The following is a 26,729-nucleotide window of genomic DNA, read 5'->3' on the forward strand; positions in this document are numbered from 1 at the left end:
TTTAGAAGGTGATGCTAGGGATTGGTTTTCCTTTCTACCAGCATGTTCTATTCCATCTTGGAATGAATTACTTTTAGCCTTTATGAAGCAGTTTGGGGAAAGAGTAAGCATCTTCGATTATTTTGATAAGTTCTTGAAGATCCAAATAAGGAATGGTGAATTAGTTCCTAAATTCAATATCAAATTTGCAAAAGTTGTAAATGAGATTCCTGAAAGTTATAAGCCAGACGATCAAATGTGTTTAGTGGTTTATCTTGATGCATTTGATAAGAAGATGAGTTATCTAATTAGAGCTAAAGAGACTAAGACTTTGCATCAGGCATTCATGATAGTGATAGAGATTGAAAATAACATAAAGTATTGATTGACTAGGAGTCATTTCTCTAGAAATGTTTGCCGACAAGATGAGGTTCAAAGGAAAAATCAATGTCATGGAGAGTGTGTAAGTTCAGATCAGCAAGTAGGTACCCCTACTATGGTTGATGATGTTGTTGAAAATTCAAAATTAAAGATATGTGCAGTGAAGTTTCTTGGTTTCAAGGAAGAGATGACTATTATTGATGAGCAAAGTGCACATGTTTGTGATATCACAACAACAGATGATAAGGTGGATTCATTTGATCAGTTAGATATGCAAGAAATGATTTCTCTTATTGATAGATTGTATTATGTTGAGAATGTTATAAAATTTGAAGTTGCAAAATGTTCATCTCAGTATGAGGATGAAGAAGCTGGAAGTGATGTGTCAAGTGATGAAGGTGAAGTTGCTGATCTGACATATTGTGAAGAAGCATCATGCGAAGATAATGAGAAGAGTTGTTGCTCGAGTCAAGAAGAGGACAATGCTAGTATATGTTTGTCTTCATGTGAATTAGATGCAAATTGGCAAGAAGAAAGCAATGACATAAGTGAGTAATCCTATGCTAGTAAAGGTATGAGTTCTTTTAAATCTGAAAGTGAAGTTCCATTTCAAAATTGCATAAATCAATTTGAGGTTGAAAGTTGTGAAGAAGATTTGTTTACACCATATGAGGAAAAAGGGATTATCTATAAGGATGAATTACCTAATTGTGTAGATGAATGTCTTGAAGATGCAAGTAGTGGTAATTAACAATATCAACTGATTTTGAGGTTAATGCATCAACACTTAAAGATAATTGGTTTGCAAGACATTTGAATCACCTTCATGAAGACAATGCAACTAATATTGATCTATTTTCTACATGCTTTGTTGATGGAGCAGATGGTGTGTCTTCTTGTGATGATTTTGATTTTTCTTCTTCATATGCTGAAGTTGTCCATGAAAATGATGTTAGAAATGGTTTTAAAGTTTTCACCAATCCATTATATGGTGAGGAGTTTGATGTTGATCAACACATTACTTGTCATAATGTTTACAAAGGCGCTTTGCATGAAATTATCAACCCTCTTTTTGAAGAGCACATGGAAGGTTCAGATTTAGTTGAGGATGATCTTAATGATGATACTTTATCCTACTGCTATGAGAGATCAGATTGTTCTTCTTCCGAGTTTGACAGTGACTATGAGGATGATGTTCCATCTTATGAGATTGATAATGAGGTGTTTGACAAAGTTGTTGAAAATCAACATGCACCTTGTAATGAGTTTTATGATGGATATTCTAATATGATGGCTGATCCATTTGCTGATTATGAAGAATCATTAAAGGACTTCAGATTAGTTTTAGATTCTGACATTGATGATTTATGTGAGTACAAATCTGATTGCTCATTTGAGTACCATCCAATTATGCACAAGGATATACAATTTCAAGGTATGTGTGATCTTTTTCCCCTTGTTGAATATGAAGCTTTCATATTCAAGACTGATAGCATGCATGTTTCATTAAATGAAGAAGATTTTCAGTTTGAGTTTGATATTTTTCAGCATGCTGATCATAACTTTCATAATGAGCAAATGGTTGAAAGTGAAGCTAGTTTTTGTATGCTTTATGAAAATGAGCATGTAGATTCAGTTTGGCCAAGAGAGTTGTTTCAAGATGCTAATATGATTGGTGAGACTGATATGAATAATACTTCTAGCTTGCCTCATGAGAGTGTAGATGAAAATCAGATTTATGATAGAGGTAAGAAGTTTTGTTGAAGTTCAATGGGCCGAGGTCATCACTTGTACATAGTAGCAGTAGTTTCCTTGTTTTCAATAAAGCTATTCAAGAGAAATGTTTTTTCTGTCAGAGGTGTGTGGTCTACTTCTTCCAAAGATCTAAATCCTTGCCATGCCCACAAGGGACATGCATCCCCAGACAAAGCCATTATTGGCACTCAAAATTGTAGCCTTGATTTTGAGTACCATTGAAGAAATTAAGCCCTATAAGCGCTTTTAAATGTATATGTACCTAGCTGTCCATTTGAGGCCTAAGAGGAGTTTAATTTGTCATTCTGAATCATTTTGTGAAGTCCTGTTTTGAGCAATTGTCAAATCTGCATTTTCACCCAAGTATCAAATAGTGATAGGAGGTTGTGTTTGCAATTGAATATCTCACACCCAGTAATGTTTCATGACTCACCACTTTGGGAGTGTCTAGTGTCCATACCAGAGAGCCTATGTTTCAGATTTTGAGTTGTTTTGAATTTGTTTGAATAGGTTTTGAATCCCTCAAAGTTGGTCATTTGTTGATGTCATGTTGATGCAATTTGTTCTAAATGCTGGGAAGCCCTGTTTGACTTGTTATAACTTTGACCCAGTTGACCAAAATGAGAAAATTCCTTTTGCATTACATTTTTTAGGTCAAAGACATGCTATGTTTCAAGTCTAAACTTATGAAAAATCCATTTGATTAGTTTTGAAATGCAATTTCAAGCATTTTACTAGTGTCAGTAAAGTATAGATTTGTCAAAACCCCTATTCGTGATATTATAACTTGAAATCCATGATAGGTGAGATTAAATGGATCTTACCACTATGTTGTACTCCAAAAATACTTTAAGTGTGCCAATTTTCAAGTCTTGACGAATTCATCTGCACACTTTCCTAGGTCAATTCTGTTTGAAGAAAATGTTTTTTTGTCAGTGCTTTCAATCTGCAAATTCTAAGTAGCCCACTTTGATTGCTTGCCAAATGCGTCCTATTATTCGTCATAAGCTCAAATCCCAAATTTATACTCTCCTCATGACACTGAACACATGCCCCAATTTTTGTTTCCCCAAGTGTCCATTTGCCCAGTTTTCAAAGCCAAGTCCGATTGTGATATAGTGTTTTCTGACATGCTTATGTGTAGGTGATTTTAAGTAACTTTGACAATCAATATCTTTTGACTAAGAATTCATCATGAGATGAGATTTGACGGGGTAAAAGTGTGTAGAAAAAAGAATCAGTGTGCTAGTTTTCAGAGCCTAATCAGGTGTTCTGGTCAGTTTTTAAGGCCAGCCAAGGGATCTCCTGATGCAAAAATCACAGTTGCAAAAAGAGGTGAAATAAGTTTTAAAAGGTTAAAAAAGTGATGCAAAGTGATTGATTCTTCATCAAATCAACATCAAATGATTAGTAGATCATTTTGAGGTGTCAATTGCCCAAAAATGAATTTTTTTAAAGCCGAACCCACTTTGGGGTCCGACTGACTTCAACAAGCTGAGAGGGTATGTCAAGAATTTTGTTGTTTGCTTGCATGTTCTCAAGGCAACTAGATCTCCATCAAAAATAGTTGCCAAAAAGTACTTCAAATGTAAAAAGTGTGATGAAGAATGTCAGGGCAACCATTGATGATTAAAAGACAATTGACTCAAAGTTATGCCAACTTGAAGATGGAGATATTATTTGTTACCAAAAGGTCATTTCAAAGGAAGATGAAGAATGCTACCGGTTTTTGGATGTTCCATCTTTTCTTGAATATGTGCACAACTGACAAATTTTTCATTTTCAAAGCTTGGATAAGCCAAAGGAAGATGACTTTTGTCTTGAGCTATCAAAACTCTACACTTATGATGATGTTTTAGATAGGGTTGCACATAAACTTGGTCTAGACGATCCTTCCAAAATCAGACTCACATTGCACAATTGTTACTCTCAACAACCAAAGCCCCAACCTATTAAGTATCACAACGTGGATCACTTATTTGATATGTTGGTTCATTACAATTAGACTTCTGATATCTTGTACTATGAAGTTCTGGATATACCAGTTGCAAGGGCAAAATACCACAATCCATAGACTCAAGAGGAGAAGACACCAATAAGAAAATGGAGGAGCTCCATGTGAAAGGGGGATCTTGGAAGAAAATGCATGCAGGAAGCCAGCTAAGGAAAACCATTGGAGAATTCATGCCAATCAAAAGAAGTCCCATGCAACAAAAAATAGAGCCTCCCACGCATGAACATGATGCAAACCATGCAAAGGAAAAGCCAAAGAGTTTGGAGGAATCGTTTCATGTTTAGGGCAGTTAGCGATAGTTGGAGAGTAGGGGGTGAATGATGAGGAATCCATAGACAATGAAGAGAATGCCCAGTGGATTGTTTATGTGACAAATGTGGTCCAAATATTACATTTTGAGATGGTCTTTAGCACTGAGAAGCAGGATGGATGGCTTCCTATTACCAATGATGTTCCATATCCAAAGGCAAGACATGTTGGATTTGGCTTGGTTCTTGGTGTAGATGGGAAATGTTTCTGGACACGTAGTACTAAAGTTGTTCATCTTGTTGATTTGCTTGATGAGGCCAAGCACTAAAACACAAAGGAACTCATCAAGCATAGAAAGGAAGGCATGACACATGAAATGGAGCACTCACACCAAACCAAGAATGAAAGCAAGAAGAGGCGACGTATAAAGATAAAAGCACAGGTGAAAGTCAATTTGTAGGATATATCCCACATTCATTGTGGGTTGAAGTTTTTAATCCTTAAATACCTCTCCACTCTAATAGCATGGTCTCTTAAGGAAACGCCTTTTGGAAAGGTAGGGCTCATGTGTTGGACCCAACTTGGATGGCCTACTGGCGTGCAAATCATGGAACTTTTAGCAAAGAACATAGATAGTGATGACATGGCACCAAAAACCTAGATGCACCCAAAAGTTGACACATGTCCAAATCGAACGATAGGTGCATTCTCGCTTCAAGAAGTTGCAAGGTAGTTAAATAATGTGGGCAAGCAGGGAACCACCACATGGTAGTGGGCCCAACTAGTGATGATGTGGTGATCAAAGAAAGATTCAAAATGGAGGCTTAAGATCGTGCCATGTGGTGAAATGGATGGTGAGCGCTTCCCCGCAATAAGAAGTTGCTTGACAGATAAGCGAAGTGGGGAAATGGGGAAGCACCACGTGGTAGTAGGCCCTCCTAGTGATGACGTGGTGGTGATATGCAGGTGCTGACTGAGGATGAGGTGGCAGTTGACTGGATAGACAGATGAGCCAATCAGAGGCTGACACATGGCAAAAAATTCAAGCCACAATTGACCCAAAGTTGTAGGGTGAGGCCAAAAAATGAAATATTTTAAAATTCCAGTTTCAAATGTTTTTTCAAGAAAGGGTATGTGCATATTTTTAAATGCAAAAATGGTCATTTTAAATTTTTGAAAATTCAGTTGCAGATCAAATAGTTATAACAGGGGGACATATTTTTCAAATTGAGATTCTAGATGTTTCTCGGTAGGCAAATATAGTCATATTATATATCGCTGAAATCAGGAGAAGAAAAACTTTCTGATTATGAGGTTAGTTTTTGCACAAGTCTCACTAGTTCAAGTTATCGGCAGAAATGCAAAATTTGGGGCCTTCTCAGTGGAATTGGTAAAAATTGAAAAACCAGTTAGAAGCTTGGTAAAACATGGTAAGAATGCTGTTGGGGTCAAATTTGGTCACTTTCAAACTTGTTAAACCTCAATTCCTTCAACATCTCTTGAGGATTTTCAGATATTTTGGTTGCAGAATGATTTTCATCATTGAGCTGAGATGTTTACAAGTCAATTACAGAATAATGATGAAAAGCATATCAGATCAAATGGGTAGAAAGAGGAAAGAATTTTTGCAACTACAAAGGATGGAATTCCAAATGGACACATGTCATTCTGAGATCAGATCCAAGAATTCACTCCTTGTCTATATCTTTCTTTCTTTCATCCATTGTAAGGGTTACAATTTTTGAGAAGTTTCTCACTATTGTGGTACCAGGTTGACAGTTTTCTTTGTGATACTAGCAGGGTTCCAATTTTCATTGTGAAACCAAGGTTGTTGTTGGTTTTGCTTCCTGTCTATTGAGCTGAGCTCTAGCAATGAAGGCCACACATCCACTCTTGTGCAAATTTCATTTTATTTCATGTATTGTTTTTGAGATAATGGTAATTGATGCTAGATCATGTGAGGTATCTTGAGTTGCATTCAGTATTACCAGTTTAATGTATTTGGTCTTTCCAAGGATAAATACAAAAGGGAATTTACAATGAATTATCTGGGTTTTCTTATTCTGTCTCCTAATTTCTTCATATGCTATTGACTTTGTAATTAAATGAATAAAGTTCATTTGATTTAAGGCAACTTGGATAAGTTGTATGTCAGATCTGTTGTTTCTTTTGATTCAAGGAGTCAAGTAAATGCTTCAATGTTCTGATAGGGTTTCTGGGTGTATGGAGGGGATATTTCGTAAGAATGGAATTTGGGGATTTCAGTTGACAAACTTAATTGTAAGGTAATTAAGTTAGGTCATCTGGTTGGTAATGACTCTATGTTGCAATGGATAAGGCACTGATCACTAAATCAGATGCAAGCTAATATGAAGGTTATTTGGACAAATCATTTTAATCAAATAAATGCAGTATTCCATGTTTTGTAGTGGGTTGAAAAGAATTAACCCTCTCTTAGCTTATGGGTTCATAGGTTATGATCTGTAGCTATTTCATTCCTATGTCATTACATAAGTATTAGAAGATAAAAGGGTTTTCATCTATTGTAATTAGGTTCATAATTATGTTTAATTGCACTAGTACCATATATCAGAACCTCAAGGTTAACCTGCCTAGGTCTTACAGAGCCTGAAGTGAAGGAGTTATGCCTTATAGTTGGCCCAAGATTGCAATCGAGTGTATCCATCATAGGAATTTGCTAGCCTTAGATGCATTGGTTTGGTTTCTTGGTTAATTTCAAAACTGTTAAATCAGGAGCCAATAGGAGGGACACCAAGTTGCACAGTACGAGAGCCGAGTCACTTAGGTGTCTGACTTTCGTACTTAGTTGTAGAGCGATTTGTTCTCCAAACCTAAATTTTCAACTTTTAAATTCAATTTAGTCATTATAATTCTAGAGATATGAATTTTGTTCACGAATCTACTATCTAAGCTACTAAGTTGATGTGTCATAACTTACCTATCAATTAAAGGAAAAATAAGTATGTTGAATTCATTAGTCATGTAAGCTCACAACTATATATTCAATGATTATTATTGTTATTTTTGCATGGGATGTATCCTAGGTCCATGATAGATTTGAACCTAAGACCACAAGAAACTTTCCACAAAGATAAAAAAAAATATTATTAAAGATATAAATAGACCAAACAATTACTTATTAAACAAGAGACGCAATGCATCATAGTTCCTGCCTAATGCATAATGGTTGTAGAGGTGTAGATGAGTGAGAATCTAAATTAACATTATGAATGCATTAATTTTTGCCTAGAAATACACTTGTGATCTAATGGGATTGCTCATATTTTGTTGTTAAATTCTTGTCTTAGAAATGCGCTTGTGATATGATAGGATGGCTCATATTTTGTTGTTAAGTTCTCATGCTATATTATTATATCTTTGGACATTTAAGCCCAAGAATAAGAGGCCAAAGTCCCCAATATGGCACTAAGTACTTAATATCATACCATGATCAATACATATGCTTTAGACAAATTTGCACCTTCTACATTGACAACTTAAATTATGTGCAATGAGGAAAGATATCCATACCAATATTTGAATTATAGAACTTGAAGAAGTGATGAAGCATTTGGAGTATCACATTATATGTTTAAGCATACCATGCATGCTACTAGACAACCATAAGTAGTTGGAATAACTCCCCCAACTATGTATTATTCTCATCTTGATTATCAAATGGAACTCACACTATTTTTATTTAATCATTAGCATTAGACAAAAACTAGGATATAGATATAGATATAGATAAATAGCAGTATACAACAATAACAACATAAATATATATGCAGAGGAAAAAATGATAGATAATATAGAGGAAGAGGAAGAGAGATAAAATAGTAAGATAGAGTGATACCAACACAAGTTGTGTGTGAGAGAGAAAGAATTAAATATAATTATTTTTCTTAATAAAATAAATAGTCAAAATAAAATCATGGTTATAATAAAAAATTAAAATATATTATATTTTAATTAATAAAATTAAGAATTTAATTTTTATATTAAAACTCACATTTCTATAAGAAAAAATGAAATGTATTGGATTATAAAAATATTTTATAAGTAAAACTAATTGTTTAATTTTAAACAATTAGAGAAGGTTTACTATTTAATGTTTTGTATTTCCAAATTTTTCATAAAATTAAGTAATTTTTAATTATGAAATAATATCTATATAATTTAATATGTACATTTGTAAATAATAAATAGATGTAATACATATAAATTTGATGTTGATGAATAAATATGATATAATAAATAAGAAATAAAATATAACTATTTTATTTTAATACATAGTTTATAAAAAACCCAATAATAATTTATATATATTTTAGAATTGAATTATTTCTATTCTATGGTTATTTCTTTAGTATATTTTTTGATATAAAATATAATTAGTAATTTAATATTAAAATATGTATTTAAATTTTAAATATATTTAGACTAAATGATAAATTGTTTAAATAAAAAATATTAATAATAATAAATAATATAATTAAAAAATTGTAACACTGAACACTATTATAAAATATAATTAAAAAATAATATAGTTTAATTTATTTTTATAAAAGTAAAATAATAGTAATAATTTAACTACTTTTAATAAAAAAGAAAAGTTTTAAAAAAATAAAACATTCAAATACAAAGATATAACATATTGAAAATATATTAAAAATATATATATATATATATATATATATATATATATATATATATATATATATATATATATATATATATATGTAATTTGAACTTATGCATTACATGAAATTTTAGGAACAAGTTATATCAAATAGTCAAAAATAAATATCAATGTAAAACTAATAATAAATATATTAAAAAAAAAAAAAAATTAATAAATTGTGATAATTAATATTGATTAGACATGTTGTGTGAGGTGAAAGATAAAATAATTGAAAAAATAAAATCTTATCAATCTAAAACTAATAATAAATATATTTAAAATAAAAAATAAAAAATATATAATAAATTGTAATAATTAATATTGATTAGACATATTGTGTGAGGTGAAAGATAAAATAATTGAAAAAATAAAATCTTATCAACTTGTGACAAATGTGGAAAAGATAAAGTTATAATTAATACATTCATTCATTAATTTCATTAATTCAATATGAAGTTGTTAAAAAATATTTGTATTTTTTGTTAAAGAAAATTAATAGGAACTAAAATGACCATAAATATATTCCGGTGCTAATGGTTTGATATTTTGGGAGACGTACGGGAAAAAACCAACGGATCCACAAGAATCTGAAAATTAAAACAGTGGGCTACAATGCTCAAAGGAGCACCCTCGACAGACATTCATCCCCTCCTACAACTCTTAAAGGTGACATTTCTAAACGTTCCGCATAGCGTGCACACCAAGCATTTCATTTCCAGTTCATTGAAAGTAGACACACCATCCTACGTGAGATTTTGCCGGTCCTGTGCTCACCTGACGTGCATTGATAGAATAATGGTGACATTGGTGGTAGCAACAACATGTGATCCAGCTTCCATAGGACCTGCTTCAGCTCTTCTCCAAATGTCTTCCGAATGGCGCCCTGGCCCTCTCTTGCAGGTTATTATATCTGAAAAAAGACTAAAATGTTCTTTCTACTTTCGGAATTCTACACTTTTTATTTAACTGTTACTTTAAATTCTAAATTTAATCCATATTTAATTTGGGACTATCCACTAACACTGATACGTGAGTATCTCAATCAAGTTAGGATGTCGTAGTTTACCCAATTTTAACGCTTATCGTAGAATCCATTGGCAATTAGAACTCTTTATCATGTCTCCAAACATCGGAATTGAGGCTTCAAAATGGAAGATTATACCCTTTTAATGCCATGGTAAATTCTTCCCGTGAGGTAGGTGATCTTGGGATTAGTTGCCACATGCAGATGGGTTCTTTCATACCGTGGGGTATACACTGGTTTTGATATTTCACCCAGTAGCATAATTTGTAATGTTTCCTGTTAGATTCTCATAACCCAGCTACAGAATAATCACACTATAAGTTTGCAGAAATAAACTCTATCTGATTTATAACAATTAATATTCTGGGTTAATTAACTGAAACTAAATAGCAGAAGCAAAAAAACAGAAGCCAATCACAGATAAACAATAGCGTAGATATACCCAGGAAATCTCTTCCTTTCAGTATATCAAGAAAATATCTTCCTCAATGTCTCCATGCAACTCATCCTTGCTCCTTGGATATGCACCATGCAAACCCTACACCAGAGGATGATCACCATAGCTACCCTGCAACCTATCCTTACTCGAATACTGGTTGTCATAGCCACAAATGAAACCAGAGACAAATTTTTTCTTCTTCTTCTGTAATCTATGTCATAGATCTTGGCTCTGTATGCAGAGTTCAGTCAACCTCGCTCTGATACAATGTTAATTTCTTATAGCTCTGATACCATTATGATTTCTTATAGTTATAAACCAACTACAAATTAATTGCACAATAAATGAACAGAAGGAAACTCATCTGATTTATTACAATCAATACTCTGGGTTAATTGACTGAAACTAAATAGCGTAAACAAAATAACAGAAGCCAACCACACATAGACAATAACACAGATATACCCAGGAAACTCCAGTTTGGGGAAAACCTGCAATTGTTGGATCTTCTATTCAGCCTAACAACAGACTTCCTTTCAAAGTCTAATAGAATCCAATTACAAGTTTGCTCTTGCAATCTTACATATATAGAGCCCAACTGCTTTACTTAGCTTGCAAGAAAAGAACGTTTTCTTGCTTTCTTTGGCTTTAAATCATATATAAAATCACTTCTTGTTTTTCTTAAACTTAGAAAATTCTCTTAAAGAACAAAAATAAACCTGTTGCTAACTATTCAACTCAAGTTGCTTTAAAGCAACTTAACTCCACCTTTCGAGGTAAACAACAAAAAACTAACATTTCCCAGGGATTTAAATTCAGGATTCCTCTTTGGAATTCCCATGCTTTTACCATTTGAGCTCATTTCATTTGAATGCAATTCAAATTACTTCTACTAGTTCGACTATCAACACGTTTCATTTGAAAATTCATGTTATAGTCAAATAGAATTTAAAACATAAAAACTGTGGGCTATGCAAAATATAAGGATTTTACGAAGCCCATCTTTTTATTAACTTGTTCATCTATAATTGACTCAATTGGAGAAACCATTACAAACTATTTGCAGCTATAAATCTATACATTAAACTAGAAATCAAGGCAATCACTTAATTGCAGAGGATTTATCATGCAGTATAAAGACTTTAGAACCGATTTCCTTTCTAGATTTGAATAGGCGTGAAGGGGTTTAAAAGTGGTGGGGCAGAAACCATCAACCTTTGAGAGAAAATAAAAAAAACTCTAAGTTGCTGGTTCGGGTTCGGTTCCAAGTTTGAAGTTCGAGAACTAGTTCGCAAGTTCGACAAAATTTTGGAAAGGGTTTGGGTTCGTTGTACAAAAACATATAAAAATTATTAAAATACACACACACACACATACATTTTACATGAAGCATGAGTTAAAATAAGAATGTAGCATGAATTAAAATTAGAATGTAGCTTTATTTTGCCATCCAGTTCCCTTTGCCTCTCCTCCTTCATCTTCACTGATCCCTATCCTGCTGCATCCGGTCCCATATATCATATAGTTATTGGAAATGATATATGTAAAATTATACCTTTACAGCAATAGCATTTACACAACCGAGTGACAAGAAAATTCAAACAATCCTGTGAATTGGACTAATAGCAGCATCAAAAGAATGATATATCATGTAAATTAAAAACAAAAACAGAAAAAACAATTCTTAAGATTCAAAGTAGTGTTAGTTAATTATAAAATTTTCTACTAGTGATCTTTGTTCCATAAGCTATTATAAAAATCAAATCTACACTTGCTGCATTACATATAATATTGAAGCAAGCTGTGTACTATGAAGTATAAAACAAATAGCAGAATGTGAAGAAACCCAAGGTGTTAAGCAATAATTGAGAGTCTTGATATACAAATCTCATAAGTAAACCTTCATCACAATAATAATAGAATCTCATAAAAATGATTTAAAATATCTGTTAATATATATTCTGTGCACAGTTTAGAACAGGGTGAAACTTGAGAAAATTTGTTTAAAGCCATCCAAGTTTTAAAAGCCATTTAAGCTTTGTCAACATCGTTGTTTGATTGGATTTTAGGCAAGTTATCTTACCTTCAACTATGTAATATACCTTCCAATTCAAGCTGACCTTATTGGCCAAGGACTTCATATAGCTTATAAAGGTAGAGCCTCCAATTTCTTGATGAATTCATTACATAATTCCACAAGGCCCATGCAACATATCTCTTGAACTACTCAACTAGTGTGCTTGCAAAAAAAAGAAGCCATGTGTCACACAGGAATGCAAGCTTATATTTTGTGGGTTGACTTTGCTTATATGTCAGTTGACAGTCCTGTTTATAACTAGAAGAGATAGCAAATTCAAAGGACAAGATCAGTTTTTGGGAATGCTATAGAATGAGACTTCAAACCTTGGGGTGTCCTTGGATATGGATTACCATGAAATGTGTTTATAATGGAGTATTTAATATTGAAAAAAATGATAAATAGTTGCTTAGCTATAGGTTCAAACTGGGTTCGAAAATTTCAAGGTGGTTCCCTCGAGTTCAAACCCAATTTGAACCAGATCGAATTAGGAGTGCAAAAATCGCACCCTGGTTGAAACAAGTTCAAACCGGACTCGAACTTCAAACTTTCTTGGGTCTAGAGGCGCGGGGGGGAGGTACCCGTGCAACTTAGAAAAAACTTCTGAAATTGAATTCTAGGTATTGTTAAGTGAAAGGATTTTTGCAAATGTACTAAGCACTACCGTTTATTTTTGTGTTCCAAATGCAGATTTGAAGGATATATAAATATCCATTGAAGAGACAATAAACTAATCAATTATTAATTAGACAATATTAATATCAATATATTATATATAATAATAATAATAATAATATATAACGTATATAATAAATATATGAATAGACATAAGAGGGTTTGTCTAATTGATGATTGGCCATTAACCATAAAAGAATTGTCTCTACGTTAATTCAATTCGATTGAAGCTACATCATTAACACTCCCTCTTAGCTAAGGAGGATTGTTATAGAACATATCACACTCTCAAGTATATGAAAAGATATCATCTCAGTATGATATTCCTGGAATGACATATTTAAGGATGTCAACATACATCCATTGTCTTTCAATATAATATGAAGTATGATTCAACAAGAAATATCAATCATATGATATTCATCATACTTATATTCTTTTGGTATATGCACTGCCATCAAAAAATCCTTGATGCCTACCAAAAGAATATATTATATCCTAGTAGGATATGAGTTATCTGATTTTTGGCATTCCGGGACAACTTAATGAAGTCGATCAGATAACTAGTAATCAACATGTCATGAACTCTATCATGACAATTATCATGATCTTTGGCACTCCAAGACAACAAGTTAATGTAGTATGATCATGATACGTTTGTTATCATGACTACTGGCACTCCGGGACAACAACTTAATGTAGTCTGTCATGATAACATGTCAAACTATTGATAAGATCATCACCTTTACAATAGCAACCCTCCATATATATATATATATATATTATCAATGAAAGATCGTCACCTTTCATGACATAATCCACATATGCAAAATAGTAACCACCATGAACCAAGTCGGAGGGTGGAAAAATGGCTTTCACTTCAACTTCTCTCTCACAGAGAAGAATGCATTACAAGGAATTTCACTTAGAACTTATCCCTCATAGAGAAGATATCATTCATAAGGGATTGCACCTTAAAATTCTCCCTCTAAACAATGATCGTGGGAAGTTAGGGCATTTAGTTACTCCCTTAGAGGCTCTCTTCACCCAAGGGTGTTTGTTGGACTCCCTCTGAATCTGATATTGATCTTTCGACTTTTTGCTGATAATTCATTACTTCCTCATTATGTACACAGGAGTGGGCCCATCAAATCATGCAGTCATACACATGTATTTTTGGACTCCTTTTGAGTATCAATCTTCTAAGCTCCTACGTTGGCTTGAAGAAGTGTCAAACTCCCTCTTAATGGAAGAATACTCATAATCTCGATCATCAAGGATATTCGCTTCAAGAGCCTCACTTTATCCAGCCTGATCATCAGATGGCTAATGAATTCTAATCACAACTTCTTTATCATAAGATTGAGTTCTGCACAATATTTAGTAGCATGTATAAGGTGCCAACCTTCTTTTCCTTGAAGAACATCTCCAGACACAAAGGAAAAGATCAAGGCAAATAATTCTTTGGTCATATGTATAGAATTTCAAAATACGAGAGAAACTACAATAAGTGGATAAATGTAATACTTAAGGATAAGAATACTTATCTGCACAAGTTACTCAAATGCAGGTCCATATGCATCAAATAAAGGATGATTTGAACTTGAAACTCTGATGATGTTCTGTCCTTGACATCTCGCCTCACAAGATGGTTCAAATGGGAATGGAACATTGATTATTATTTCTCCCCACATTGTAAAATTCCCATTTATTCATTATTGTTTTAATTGGTCAGCTTTACGCATATATTGCTCACATGATCCCAAACATGGAAGATATTTTGCTTCACAAGGTATAATTTCACATATGATTAAAATGATAGGTTTGAATTTTGACTCCCAATGTTACATGGAGCAGTACCTTGACTGATACATTCCTAGTCACACAACAATACGTATGCACCATAGCATGAATCTATTGTTCTTGTACTTCTGTATAAAAATAAGATTTGGTGATTCTCTTTTCATTTGATAAAAAAACTAGAATTTTTTTATTTAGTAAAATGAGGATTCTTCCTTAGATTGAAGAATGTAGTTATGTATTGCTTTGCCATCATTGAATGTGAAGTATTGGTTGGTGAGTAGGATGAAGGAAATGCTGAAGTGAATGTGATTGTTTAATCCACCACTGCTATTCTTATCAATATCTCTCTATACAGAAATTGTCCAATTAGAAGCACAGATGTTGAATTTGACAAATAATATCATTTTCGAGTAGGTACTGGTTAAATACACTGAATATGCTATGAATATTATCGTATCACTTGTAGTGATAAGAAGATGTTGCTATATCTGATATAGTTGATAAGTTTGTTCAACTAATTATTTTGCTTTCACCAATTGGTTTGTAATATCTGATATGACAAGTTGATTTTGCAAATGTATGTATGTATATGGCTTGAAGCGATATGTTGATGCTTTAGATTATTACTGAAATGCTTGCAACTGATAATGCCAATGACACTTTCTCTTAACGAAGCAGATTCAATATGGATTAATGTATAAAAGAGAAATGGCCAATGGTGTCGGTTGAAGTGATATCAAATGCCTCGATATTTCTTGCCAAAAGAATGAGGAGTTGTGCTCCGAGAGTCCTGACTCATATTTCTTCCTTTACTAATCAATGTTTGCTGATAACTGGTTGATCACAAGATTCATAACATTATATATTATCTGTCCCTCAAACCTCTGGTGCGTAGTGATTAATAGTGTGAATGACAAATCCTTGGGTTGGTCAATTCCTTCTTAAAATTCAATAGTCTTTATAGCTTAATCAACCGATGCCTTTGTTTTTACACATCTTAGCATTATGCACCTGTTAATATCATAGTTGCTACCATAATAGCAATACCCTTATAACCATCAATTTTGATAATAATATTGACATTTATTATGTCAAGACAAATTATCTTAAGGGTTGTCGTTAATGCTTTTGTAATATGTATTTGATATTGATTACTATATAATCCCCGTCAATTTTTCTGGTGTGATGATGCACAATACTCAGCTTGTGTTATATGACCTTCATCCACAGGATTATAGTTTCTCAATGCTCGGTTTGAACAACATATTTAATCTCTCTGAAATATAAAGGTTTGTATATGAGAGATGTATTTCAATCTACAACTGTGGTATTGTGGATTGCATATCTGAGAACTATTGCACGTTTTTCCTATTTGTCTTTACTGTTTCTAGGGAGACATTGTTTGTGCCTTAAGTTGGTATTTGGTGTTCATGCCAGTGATTGCATTTTGCATCTGTGATAGTGGAGAGTGTTATTTCAATAATCCAACGCCAAAACTTCTGTTTTTGGGCGTTAATATATACTGCTGCACATTTTGCTATTGGAAATTCCCAATGCCACAAATTGGTTTGATGTGGCTTTTTCGAGGTTAGTAGAACTTGCCATTACCTTGTAAGGCAACCATTAGCAATTAAAGAGGATGGTGTTTTGATTTGGTGGACTTGTGAATGTTTTGGAAGCCTGCGTTCATCAATCATTACCTGCAATTCATCCCCGGGACCTGCGATCATTGTCTGGTGACCTGTGGACACAAATGTGAGGTTTACGTTTTCACTTTGGAGGCCTGCACATCATTTATAGCAACCTGCGATCTCAAATATAATGATTCATATAAACTTGCGGCCTGTATTTCTGTTCTGTTGCCATCAGTAAGGGTAGGCTTCATGAATTTGGGGACTTGTAGTTACAAACTTACAATTAGCTGCCTGCAATCAATAATTGAAGACTTGCAAGTGGGATAGGAGCTCTGCAATTTCAATTCTGAAGGTTGTGATTAAGTTTGGAACCCCTGCGTCAAGAGCAGCACAATAAATAGGTTCTTTGCATTCAATTTGATTTTGAATTATTTTCCCTTCATTGACTTAGATGTTGACTGAGATTCCTTTTCATGTCTGCCCTGCTTATCGTTTTCTCTTTTCCTACTTTCTTATCATTTCATACATTTACAGCTAAGTTGCACGGGTACCTCCCCCCCCCTCTGGACCACGTACCAGTTTGAACTGGTTTGTGGTTCTGGTCCAGTTCGACCTGGGTTCGTTTTTGGAGGCCCGGTTCGATCTGGTTCGAACCCAAGAGAACCACATGTAAAATTTCGGACCAAGGTTCGAACTCAGGAGAACCACATATAAATTTTCCACATTACAGCATGTTTTAATTTAATTTATGTTGATACATCTTGGGTTTGGGTTGGTAGGCATTACAATGCCACAGTTTTTTAGTGTTGAGTAATCCCTAGCTGTAAAACACTTTCTATTTGAATCAAAATGCTACTAAATTTGAGACACCCACAAGAGAAGATGCTCAACATGTGGTGACCACCATGATCAATTTCGAGGAATTTCAAGGCCTATATGAGTAGCAATATGAATTTTTCAAACACTAAACAATAAACAACGTTTTATTGGGAAATGTTGCCTTGCAAAAGAAAGTTATGGTCACATGAATATGGTCAGGTGGGGCAGCTACTTACCACATTGTCTATCACTGTTTGGCTGATTATTTCTCCTCTAGGTATATTAAAAATTGTATTAAAGAATATTGAATTTGGGACATCAGACTGTGTTATCCAAAGGCCTCCATGAATGGTCTTTTTCCAGTTTACTGTTGTTGATCAGTGCTTGGGAGATTGTGCCCAGAGAGATTGAAGAATATTCAGCTGGTCAAAGGGATTTACCTTCTGCAAGCTAGATCTAATTAGTTTTTAACCATGTTCAATCGATTATGTTAATCATAATAAGAGTTTGGTAAATAAATTTATGAAAAGAAGAAATTTTTATTAAAACTTACTGTTGATCTGCATAAACTAATCAGATATAGTTATGAATTTTTTAAATGAAAGGGAAGAGATCTAGTCGCTAGGGGTTCCAATGATCGCTGTTGTTTGCTACTATATTGTTTATGCTGTTTTAAAGTTTTTTGTTGTTCAAATGTGTTTATGCTACTATGCTACATTCTAATTCTAACTCATGCTTCGTAAAGATGTGTATATATATATATAAAATAAATTTTTTTTTACATGTTTTTGTACTAACGAACCCAAACGAACCCAAACCCCTTTTCAAAATTTTGTCGAACCAGCGAACCGGTTCTCGAACCCGAACCCGGAACCGAACCGCGAACCGGCAACTTAGATTTACAGTATGGCTTTGATACCATGTTAAGTGAAAGGATCTCTACAAATGTACTAAGCACTACCGTTTATTGCTATGTATGTTCCAGATGCAAATTTGAAGGATATATAAATATCCATAGAAGAAACATGTCTCTTTGGTAATAAACTAATCAATCATTAATTAGACAACATCAATATTAATAAATTATATATAATAATGTATAACATATATAATAAATATATAAGTAGACATAAGAGGGTTTGTCTAATTGATAATTGACCATTAACCATAAAAGAATTGTCTCTACTTTAATTCAATCCGACTGAAGCTACAACATTAACAGGTATGAAACTACAAATTTTAAAAAATTGTCAAAAAACTGACCTATGGGCTCAGATACCATGAAATGATAATTGATAGTTTGATATTGATTGATTACAGGGGATATACAAGTTCTTTAAATATGCAATTACAATAAGATCTTTCCATAATGGAAACAATCGAGAACTACATACAAATAGAAAGTTACTAACTAATTGTCAGAGATAAAAAGACAAAATGGAAACTTCCTAAAACTATCTAAAGATGAAAGACATAAAAGAAAGTTGCTAAAAACGATCTAAGATGACCATTATATCAAAATTGTAATATTATATTAATAAAGCCCATATTGAACATGATCCATATATTGACATGGATAGTCCTTTTTAATAGAAAATTCTTCAAACAACTACACAAAATCATTAAAGAGATATAAGACAAAATCACCACTCTAATTTTTCTTGCCTTTGCATTATGTCCCAAATTTTATAGTGCACAACTCCTTTCCCTGGCAGCAAGAGTTGCAGCATATGGAGATGTTGAACTCTACAAGGGTACAAGGCAATTCTTTGTAGACTTTCCAGTGATTGTGAAATATAGGATGCAATGAGGTTGTCGTGAATTTTGAATGCTCAAAAGGACTGCGATCTTGATGCTCTTTGGGACAAGTATATGGTTGATGCTCATAGTTGCTGGTACATCCATAGCCAATCATTACAACTACAACTTCTTGCAATCAAAATTTTTGTCACAAGTTTTATTAATTTTTCTTTTATCTTTTAAATTTTATTTAAATTTATATTTTGTAATTAAAATTTTTAGATCCTCTAACTCTCAACTCTCTAATTCTTTCTAAATGTGTTGCTAGTTCACTTGCACCTGACAGGTAACAGATCATGTACTCCATCCACTCAATAAAGACCAATTGACTATACTCAAAAGGTAGAGGACTTGTTGTATGTGCATTCAAACTTGCATCTTCTTTAATAGAAACAAAGTGGCTATAAAGAAGGGAACACAAGGAAATGGGATACAGAGCCAAAGTATATTAACTTGGATGCTTCAACTGCCCACTTGCTGCAGTTGATGTTGACAAATACTATGAGCCAATTAGTGAGCATGAGAGTGCTACTGTCACTGTCAATGCTTGACAATATTTTTGATGACCCATATGATATTTGATCAATGATGGTTGATTGTTGACACTTGACATTATTACCTTTAACTTCAATATATATCATGTTGTTGTAGTTTGACTAATAGTTGCCTATTAATATGATGGTGTATTTTGCTATGTTATTTGACTATTAATGTGGCAGTGTATTTTGGAGTTGATTACAGCTGCAAATATGCATACTTTTTATTTTTATATGGACAAACCCAAGATGAACTTAACCCCAATTTGTTTTTTGACCGAACCTGCAAAACAAACCTGAAGCAGTACTAGGATGGGTAACTTGGTAAACTGAACTATCATTAATAAAGGCCATCCCTTCAAGCAAGCTATGTTTCCTTTTTGTAAGTATCTCTGCTATTGATATGTAGTAACCCACTTTGAGCATAATACTGTACATCCACTTTGAGCATAATATTGTGCAGTGTCCTCAAAGAAGAGGGATGTAGTTATGGAAATAAATAGAATGGTGTTATAATTTGAATAAAGAAAAGAGCACACCATGACTTTTATGTTGGTTTGAGTTAACATTTTCTTGCAATTCTGGTGCAAGAGCACCTTTGGTGACATTTGATCCTACACAAGGGAATCAAATAGATTAAGTGTCATGTTGTCTTCATTTTTACTCAAGTTGTAATAAGGCCTCATTAGGCCATTTGTGTTTGTAACAAGGTCTTTTGGGTCAGTTTTGGTAAAAGGTCCTGAAAAGGCCATTGTTGGTCAACATTGGTTAAACCTTGCAAAATTGTGTGTTTGGGGATCTTACTGGTCCAATTGTAATGATTGTAAGGTGATTTGATCACCATAATGCAACAAATGCAAAAAATGCCCAAAATGTTGTCATCACAAAGTTGCTTAGCAACATTGACAACATTTTGTCAATTGAAACTCCAACGGCCAAATGGTTTGAATTTCGGTTTGAGCTGGTTGGATGGGAGTTAAACAGTTGGTCTGTGGCCTTTATGGTCGATTTCTGATGTAAGATGAAGTTGTTGTTGGCAATTGGAAAGAAATAGTGTTTGGTCCCTTATATTCTCACAGGTTATTTCTTGTTTCAGAGTTTCATATGTTTGAATCTTGATTGGAAGGCAATTTAAATTGATTGTAGATAGAGCATTGAATCACCTTTCTATTGAACTTGGTCTCGTTGATTTAGTGAACATAGGAGGGAGTTCCAATCAGATTTGTGTTTAGAGGTTTGAAACCTTGATCAACTAGGGTTTTGAGGAAGAATGAGTCATAACTCTTCATTCCACTGTTAGAAAATTCCCATTCTCAGTGGAATGAAGAATCGACATGTACCAATAGTATCGCAGGAGGTTTGCGACCGAACACACTTTGCCATTGTGAGGAGTGAAGCAAATTAAGGCTAGGCATCTCTCATGTGACTAGCCTGGTGACTGTAAACAAGTGAGTGCAGATTGGTAGGGTGATGTGGCAATTAAATCAATTGTAGATTTGTTGTTCATTTAGGTATACAAAACTTTCTATAATGGAATTTGGCCTAGAATCATCAAACTATTAGGGGTTGTTTTGTAAATGTGCTAATCAGGTCTACTAGGGCTTGTAGATGAGGGTTTTGTTGTTCAGAGGTCAGGAGGACGAACCCAGATCCAAAAGTTTGGAATCTGGTAGAACTCTGGAAACAGAATCTGGAAATGACATTTGTTTGGGGGCATGTGTAGGAAGATTTTAAATGAATTGCAAAATACCCAATTTGGAGGCCTAATTCCTATTAGGTCTTCTACTAGGCCAAATAGAAAAAAGTGAGTGTTGAGTTGTTGGGAGTGGATCCAAGGGGCCCAAATGATAAAGTTGGATTGGGGAAAGAGTCCATGGCTTCATGACTTGATGTCATTGGAGAGAACAGATCCTGAAATGCAAGGGTGGAACACTTGGATGAACCTAGGCTTGTGAAGAAGTTTGATTGTGAGCAATGACACTCACTTGTAGAGTTGAATTCTCCTGTTGGAGGATCACAAGGAGGTGGATTAGGACAAGTCCTGTCTACTTGGAAACATGTCGGGAAGGTTTGTTTGGCAGGAGCCATTGGAGGGTTCCTAGGAGGAGACAAAACCTAGGTTTTACAAAGGTGATTGGTTAAGTGTTCAGACCCCTCTGCATCAAATACTAGCTTGGTATAGCCTTTTTGAGTTCTTTTCATTACACAAACAAAGGTCCCAGCCATAAATCAATTTGTTCTTTTAAGTCCCATTGAATCCCAGATGTGATTTCCAGCTTCTCTTCAGGAGGAAAAACTTTGCATTTATCTACGATGTAGAGGTTTCAGTTAGCTTGTAAAGTAGGACCTATTTGTTAGGAATACTAATGCAATATGGTGATGGTGCTTTTTCTGTAGCTAATGTGAAGTTTGTATCTGACATCCAACAGTATATGTCTACATCTTTGATATATCTTTTGGAAAAGAACTTTGGATTCACAAGATTAGTTGAGTGATGGCTTGCATCTCACGATTCTTAATGCTTCAGGATATCCCATCCTTCATCAATGGAAGAGTTCGTCTATTGAAGCATGATCAGAGCATTGTAAAGGAGGATGACTTGGATATGCGTTGGGAGGAGTTGACTGGGGAGACTGTAGATGAAATAATATTCCTCAGCAAACATACAGCTGTTTCAAACCGTCCTGCTCTTACAGTTCATCCAATAGGTAAACAAAGTTATTCATTAGAATTTCCTGCCAATTTACCTCTTTCATATGTTCTGCTGTACAGATTTTATTGAACATATGGTATTGTTCTTTTTCAAATGATTCTTAATATTTGAATGAACTTGCCAGAAATTATTATTTTTTGATTGATACTTGTGGCTACATAATGGTTTTTGCACATTCAAAGTTATAGGCATCATAGTACTAAGTTTGTTTAGTAGGCATTTATTTTCAGTGCATGGGTACTACAGGATATTGATAATTTTAGTAGCTGTGGTATTATATGCTACTATTTGTGAGACAAAACAATTTTTGTACAAGAATGAAGTATTCAACATACATTGTGAAAACTTAGAACTCAAAGAGCTATGTGACAGAAGTGATATACACTGTTTACAAAATTTTAAGTTGTGTCTAACCTGCTATTCTGTTTTGATCACATTTTGTATACTGTGTGTAGGCGTACCACATTTACAATCATATGAAGAGTGTGTTGCTGGAGGAAAGCCTGGTTGGGCGGGTTTGCCTTGTCCTCGAATAGGTGCTTGGTATAGGCTCTTGCAAGCTGTTGCTGAAAAGCAAGCCCTCACACCAGAGTTTGAGGTTCTTTCTCTTCTGGGCTGATACTATAATTTTGTAATGTTGATAATATCTACAGTTTTCTGTAGTGAGAATAATCAAATTTTTTGTAATAAATAATGCAAATGATATCTCCTTTTAACAAAGTTATAGCTTTTATTTAGTTTTGTAAATTTTACCTAGTTTCTTATCCCTAGGTTTGTATTGCTTCACAAGGCTGGTTACTACACATATTTGGCTTTGGAAACACGAAGCTTTTTGTTGAAAGAAGTCCAAATTTAGTGAAGGTCTTTATTGCTTAGGGATTGTTTTATATCCATTGTGTCTCACCCAAGCTGCCTTAGCAGAGTTATTTTTTATCTAATGATTGATAAAAACACTGAAAATGTCACAACAAAGAGGTATTATCAAGTTATCACTTGTTTCATCAAGATGGAAAAAAAAAAACTGTGGTGCCATATTGTAGATAGAGAATAAGAGAGATTTGTTTAGTAGTGTCATTCATGGATTGTAAAAGAGTCTTAACATAGTGATTAGCCTTGCCCATTGATAATCACTCCGATCTGGCATCTGAAGATCATTTGACTCATCACATCCTACAAATGGAGACTATAAAAGATACCATATGATTACAAATGGAGACTAGAAATGGAGACTATAAATGTGAGAGTAAAAAGGTGCATGTGTGTGTGTGTGAGAGAGAGAGAGAGAGAGAGAGAGAGAGAGTCATGACTCCATTCTGAAAGATCCCAAAAGGATCCTTTCACTGAACTTCTGTAAATTTTAATTAAAATAATAGATCTTCCTGTGCTTTCTTTGTGGTCTTAGAGAATTAGACAGAGGATGTAGACAAGATTGTTTTTTTTTTTTTTGTATTTTCCAGATATAAGTAAAACAATAATTAACAACAGCAACAAATAATATAATATTTAGTCAACCAGAATAGCTACAAACCGTACCAGGCAAGATATATAATCAATATGCCAGCAAAGGTGTTTACAAACAAGGAATGAAGATGCCAATTGCAAGAATGGACCAGCCACGCACCAAAAGGGTAGAGATGGCTGACGTAAGCCAACCAACAAATCATGTGCCAGCTGAAAGGCAATTGTACAGCTGCTATAGTCACTCCAAGGCAGCAAGAAGATCCCAACGTGCCAAACAAGACCCTCAACGTGCAATGCACAAGCACCCCCAAATGCTGAACTGAACAATCTTTGTCAACTATTGAAACAATATTGTAGAATGCTGCTGAAACCATCTATTGGGGTTTGCGTCCCAATAGCTAGGCTCTAGGGTTTGTGTCCCAGTCCTTTAGAATTGCTCCTCAGAGAAAAATCGCAAATACCAAGAATGAAGATGTAAAAGATATTGAAAGAATGAGCCAACATCTCCTTTTATCACCCTCTCAAAGCCAATCAAATCCTAAAGGGAGAATATGCCTTTCCCTTTATTATAAAATGACATCGTCTCAATTAAAAGGCCTTTATGTATAGGAAAAACACCGCTTTCCTCAAATAACATAACTCTAGGTGCTCGAAGGTCTCCAGAAGATGAAAATAAGGTATAATAATTCAAGACCTTTCCAACGAGCTATAACACATAGGCCTACTTGACTAAATGAAGCCAAAATCCCCTTATTACTCCAATTAGCTATATAAATAGCTTTATTTTAATTTATTTAAACGCAAACTTAGGAAGTATTAAAAGCCAAACTGAAACACAAACTTAGAAAATATTTCCTTTTATTCAACTGGAAAGCCAAACCAACCAAATAATTAGTGAATGTGTCCTGTCACTTGCCTGTGACTGATGTCGGACAATGTGGGCCAATTGACAGTCTCATCCCTTAAAACTAGGGATGCTCCTAGAAACTAGGGAATATACCCTGTCACCTTGAAATTGAGACTGTATACTGGTCCTAGGGAGCCTCAAATCTGATCACTGCCACAACCTTTTAAATTATAGAAAAATCCCTAAAATTAAGGAACTACCTTGACGGGCTCTCAAATTGACTATATAACCAACTTTGGTCACTAAGTATCTAGTATGAGTCTTTATCAACCACTGCTAGCTTACGAGACTCCAATAATAGGCCAACTCTCATGACTCTGCTAGTCAGACTAGAGAGGAGACATGACACACTCTCTTGGGTTCCATTGCTAATTCATTCTGCTCAAGGGTGTTAAGTTTATGGATCTCTGATAGATAAAACAATTACAATAAATATAAGAACATTATGTACTATTACTTGTACTGTTCTTATATTTATTGTAATTGTTTTATCTATTAGAGATCCATAAACTTAACATGGAATTAGAGCCATTCTGATAAGAAAAACATTACACAAAAATAAAATCTAAAATCTTAGATTTTTAGAAGAAAAAGGGGCTAAAACTTTAATCATTAAAATGGTGAATCATGTGAGACTAGAAGATAGGCTTGAGGGTGCATCTAATTTCTCTTCATGGAAAATTAGAGTAATGATAATATTAAGGGAAATGGAATTAAAAGAATATATTGAATCAAACATGGGCCACCGAAAGTAACATGGAAAAGACATAATAACAAAGCAATGAAGATCATTATAGATTCTGTAAAAGATCATATCCTACCATCCATATCTACTCTCAAGATTGCATTTGAAATGTTCTCCACAGTTCAAGATACATTTGAAATCAACAATACTAGTATATTATTAACTCTAAAACAAGATCTACTATACATAAAGATGAAAAATGGAGAATCTATCACCTCATACTTTTTAAGAATTTTTGAATTAAAGATCAACTTGCAACAATGGAAAGTTGAGTTGATGACAAAGAACTCAGCATTATAGCACTGAGAGGTCTTCCACTATCATGGGAAACATTTATTCAAGGATTAAGCTCTTGACCCGAACTTCCAAAATTTAATATATTAAAAAAATGAATGCACTCAAGAAGAATCTAGACTAGTCTCAAGAGGACTAAGCACAAATCAAGAGGGAGAAATTCAAACACTTCATGTAAAATCAAATAAGAAAAGAAAATTCAAATACAACAAAAATGAATGTAACAAATCTTACAAGCAACGTGATTGGTCAAAAGTTAGATGTTTTAAATGTGACAAAATTGGTCACTCCCACAAATTCTGTCCTGAAAAGAAGAGAATTCAAGCAGCCTTAGCAGAAATCAAAGAAGACGATGAAGAGAAAGAAGAGAAAACTATGCTTTTTACTTAGCCCTTTTAAGTGAATTAAACTCTAATAACAATACTTGGATCATCAACAGTAGAGCATCTCGACACATCACTGGTTTTAAAGACAAATTTGAAACCTTCTGTGAACAAGTCTCAGAAGAAGTTACAATTGGAGATAACTCTACTCATCCTATAAAAGGAATTGGTTCCTGTTCAATTCAACTAAACTCAGAAATTACATTACAACTCAAAAATGTTTTATATGTGCCAGGAATAAAGAGAAATCTAGTATCTATTTCTGGTCTTGTTGATCAAGGTTTCATAATCACATTTCAAGATGACAAAGTTCTATCTTGGCCCAAGAACTCTAAT

The 26,729-nt window shown here is 33.9% G+C and overlaps 1 protein-coding gene across 1 annotated transcript in view; it reads left to right on the forward strand.

Moving 5' to 3' along the window:
• Positions 1–9,622: 9,622 nt before the first annotated feature.
• Positions 9,623–26,729, forward strand: part of GEK1 (D-aminoacyl-tRNA deacylase) — a 245,223-nt gene continuing 228,116 nt past the window's right edge. Inside the window, exons 1-3 of the mRNA XM_089822632.1 lie at positions 9,623–9,983; positions 22,418–22,598; positions 23,059–23,201. Of these exons, the coding sequence (XP_089678758.1) occupies positions 9,696–9,983; positions 22,418–22,598; positions 23,059–23,201 (612 nt within the window). The 5' untranslated portion in view covers positions 9,623–9,695. The remainder of the gene's footprint in view (positions 9,984–22,417; positions 22,599–23,058; positions 23,202–26,729) is intronic.

This window comes from Cupressus sempervirens, chromosome 3, assembly GCF_028749045.1.
Source record: "Cupressus sempervirens isolate cs-2001-9-10 chromosome 3, ASM2874904v1, whole genome shotgun sequence".
In the NCBI taxonomy this organism is placed as follows: domain Eukaryota; kingdom Viridiplantae; phylum Streptophyta; class Pinopsida; order Cupressales; family Cupressaceae; genus Cupressus; species Cupressus sempervirens.